This window comes from Oncorhynchus mykiss, chromosome 31, assembly GCF_013265735.2.
Source record: "Oncorhynchus mykiss isolate Arlee chromosome 31, USDA_OmykA_1.1, whole genome shotgun sequence".
In the NCBI taxonomy this organism is placed as follows: Eukaryota; Metazoa; Chordata; class Actinopteri; order Salmoniformes; family Salmonidae; genus Oncorhynchus; species Oncorhynchus mykiss.
The window spans coordinates 4,786,022-4,788,771 of NC_050571.1; the positions used below are offsets into that span (position 1 = coordinate 4,786,022).

Here is a 2,750-nt window from a genome sequence, read left to right on the forward strand (position 1 = left end):
GGATCCGGTTCAATAGCTGACCTGACTCTCTACACGCTGTCTGGTGGATCCGGTTCAGTAGCTGACCTGACTCTCTACACGCTGTCTGGTGGATCCGGTTCAATAGCTGACCTGACTCTCTTCACGCTGTCTGGTGGATCCGGTTCAATAGCTGACCTGACTCTCTACACGCTGTCTGGTGGATCCGGTTCAATAGCTGACCTGACTCTCTTCACGCTGTCTGGTGGATCCGGTTCAATAGCTGACCTGACTCTCTACACGCTGTCTGGTGGATCTGGTTCAATAGCTGAGCTGACTCTCTACACTCTGTCTGGTGGATCCGGTTCAATAGCTGACCTGACTCTCTACACGCTGTCTGGTGGATCCGGTTCAATAGCTGACCTGACTCTCTACACGCTGTCTGGTGGATCTGGTTCAATAGCTGAGCTGACTCTCTACACTCTGTCTGGTGGATCCGGTTCAATAGCTGAGCTGACTCTCTACACGCTGTCTGGTGTATCCGGTTCAATAGCTGACCTGACTCTCTACACGCTGTCTGGTGGATCCGGTTCAGTAGCTGACCTGACTCTCTACACGCTGTCTGGTGGATCCGGTTCAATAGCTGACCTGACTCTCTTCACGCTGTCTGGTGGATCCGGTTCAATAGCTGACCTGACTTTCTACACGGTGTCTGGTGGATCCGGTTCAATAGCTGAGCTGACTCTCTACACGCTGTTTGGTGGATCCGGTTCAATAGCTGAGCTGACTCTCTACACGCTGTTTGGTGGATCCGGTTCAATAGCTGAGCTGACTCTCTACACGCTGTTTGGTGGATCCGGTTCAATAGCTGAGCTGACTCTCTACACGCTGTTTGGTGGATCCGGTTCAATAGCTGAGCTGACTCTCTACACGCTGTCTGGTGGATCCGGTTCAGTAGCTGAGCTGACTCTCTACACGCTGTCTGGTGGATCCGGTTCAATAGCTGACCTGACTCTCTACACGCTGTCTGGTGGATCCGGTTCAATAGCTGAGCTGACTCTCTACACGCTGTTTGGTGGATCCGGTTCAATAGCTGACCTGACTCTCTACACGCTGTTTGGTGGATCTGGTTCCAGAGCTGCATCAATAGCTGAGGTAACTACAAACTATAGCAGCTCTGCCGATAAACTGGTAGCCCCAAACGACGACGAGAAAGAGACAAGAGAATGAAAGAGAGACACACACAGAGACAACAGGGAGAAATAGAGACTGACATTGGACAGTTTAAAACCCCTGACTATGATTTGAATTCGGCAGGCGACTTCGTTAAGAGGCCTTATTAGTAGTGGGCTATTTTAAGGAGGGTGTGTGTGTGTGTGTGTGTGTGTGTGTGCGTTGATTAGAGCTGCAACTGCTCTGCTCATGCTAGATTTTAGCTGTACAGAATATCAGAGTGAAGCTAACTGGAGCTGTGGGCTGTGTGGTGGGGCTGTGGGGTGTGTGGTGGGGCTGGGACTGTGGGCTGTGTGGTGGGACTGTGTGCTGGAACTGTGGTCTGTGGGCTGCGACTGTGGGCTGTGGGGCTGTGGGCTGGGACTGTGGCTGTGGGCTGGGACTGTGGGCTGGGGCTGTGTGGTGGGGCTGTGGGCTGGGGCTGTGTGGTGGGGCTGTGGGCTGTGGGCTGGGGCTGTGTGTTGGGGCTGTGGGCTGTGTGGTGGGGCTGGGGCTGTGTGGTGGGGCTGTGGGCTGTGGGCTGGGACTGTGTGGTGGGGCTGTGGGCTGTGTGGTTGGGCTGGGGCTGTGGCTGTGTGGTGGGGCTGTGGGCTGTGTGGTGGGGTTGTGGGCTGGGGCTGTATGGTGGGGCTGGGGCTGTGTGGTGGGGCTGTGGGCTGGGACTGTGGGCTGTGTGGTGGGGCTGTGGGCTGGGACTGTGTGCTGTGGGCTGGGACTGTGTGCTAAGGGCTGTGGGCTGGGACTGTGTGGTGGGGCTGTGAGCTGTGTGGTGGGGCTGTAGGATGTGGGCTGGGGCTGTGTGGTGGGGCTGTGGGCTGTGTGGTGGGGCTGTGTGGTGGGGCTGTGGGCTGTGGGCTGTGTGGTGGGGCTGTGGGTTGGGACTGTGTGCTGGGACTGTTTGCTGTGGGCTGGGACTGTGTGCTGGGGCTGTGGGCTGGGACTGTGGGCTGTGTGGTGGGGCTGTGGGCTGGGACTGTGTGCTGGGGCTGTGGGCTGTGTGCTGGGACTGTGGGCTGTGTGGTGGGGCTGTGCGCTGTGTGGTGGGGCTGTGGGCTGTGTTGGGCTGGTCTAATCTGTTCCTGATATTCTGTTTTCGAGCCTCTTTCATGTATAAATCATAGTCATCTGCAGAGCCCCCCTCTCTCTGTAACACTCTGGAGAGGAGACAGGAGAGGAGACAGACGAGGAGAGGGGACAAGAGAGGAGACAGGAGAGGAGAAGGGAGGAGAGGGGACAGGAGAGGAGACACGGGAGGAGAGGGGACAGGAGAGGAGAAGGGAGGAGAGGGGACAGGAGAGGAGACAGGAGAGGAGAAGGGAGGAGAGGGGACAGGATAGGAGACAGGGGAGGAGAGGGGACAGGAGAGGAGACAGGAGAGGAGAAGGGAGGAGAGGGGACAGGAGAGGAGACAAGGGAGGAGAGGGGACAGGAGAGGAGAGGGGAGGAGAGGGGACAGGAAAAGAGAAGGGAGGAGAGGGGACAGGAGAGGAGACAGGAGAAGGGACAGGAGAGGAGACAGTGGAGGAGAGGGGACAGGAGAGGAGACAGGAGAGGAGAAG

The 2,750-nt window shown here is 57.3% G+C and overlaps 1 protein-coding gene across 1 annotated transcript; it reads right to left on the minus strand.

Moving 5' to 3' along the window:
* Window positions 1-1,417: 1,417 nt before the first annotated feature.
* LOC118945992 (extensin-like) lies at window positions 1,418-2,299 on the minus strand. The gene has a single exon (XM_036969659.1). The coding sequence runs from the start codon at window positions 2,297-2,299 to the stop codon at window positions 1,418-1,420; it is 882 nt and encodes a 293-aa protein (XP_036825554.1).
* Window positions 2,300-2,750: the final 451 nt, after the last annotated feature.

Bases quoted from the DNA above. Each gene is read 5' to 3' on its own strand.
- LOC118945992 (XM_036969659.1), bottom strand. From the start codon at position 2,299: ATGAAAGAGGCTCGAAAACAGAATATCAGGAACAGATTAGACCAGCCC.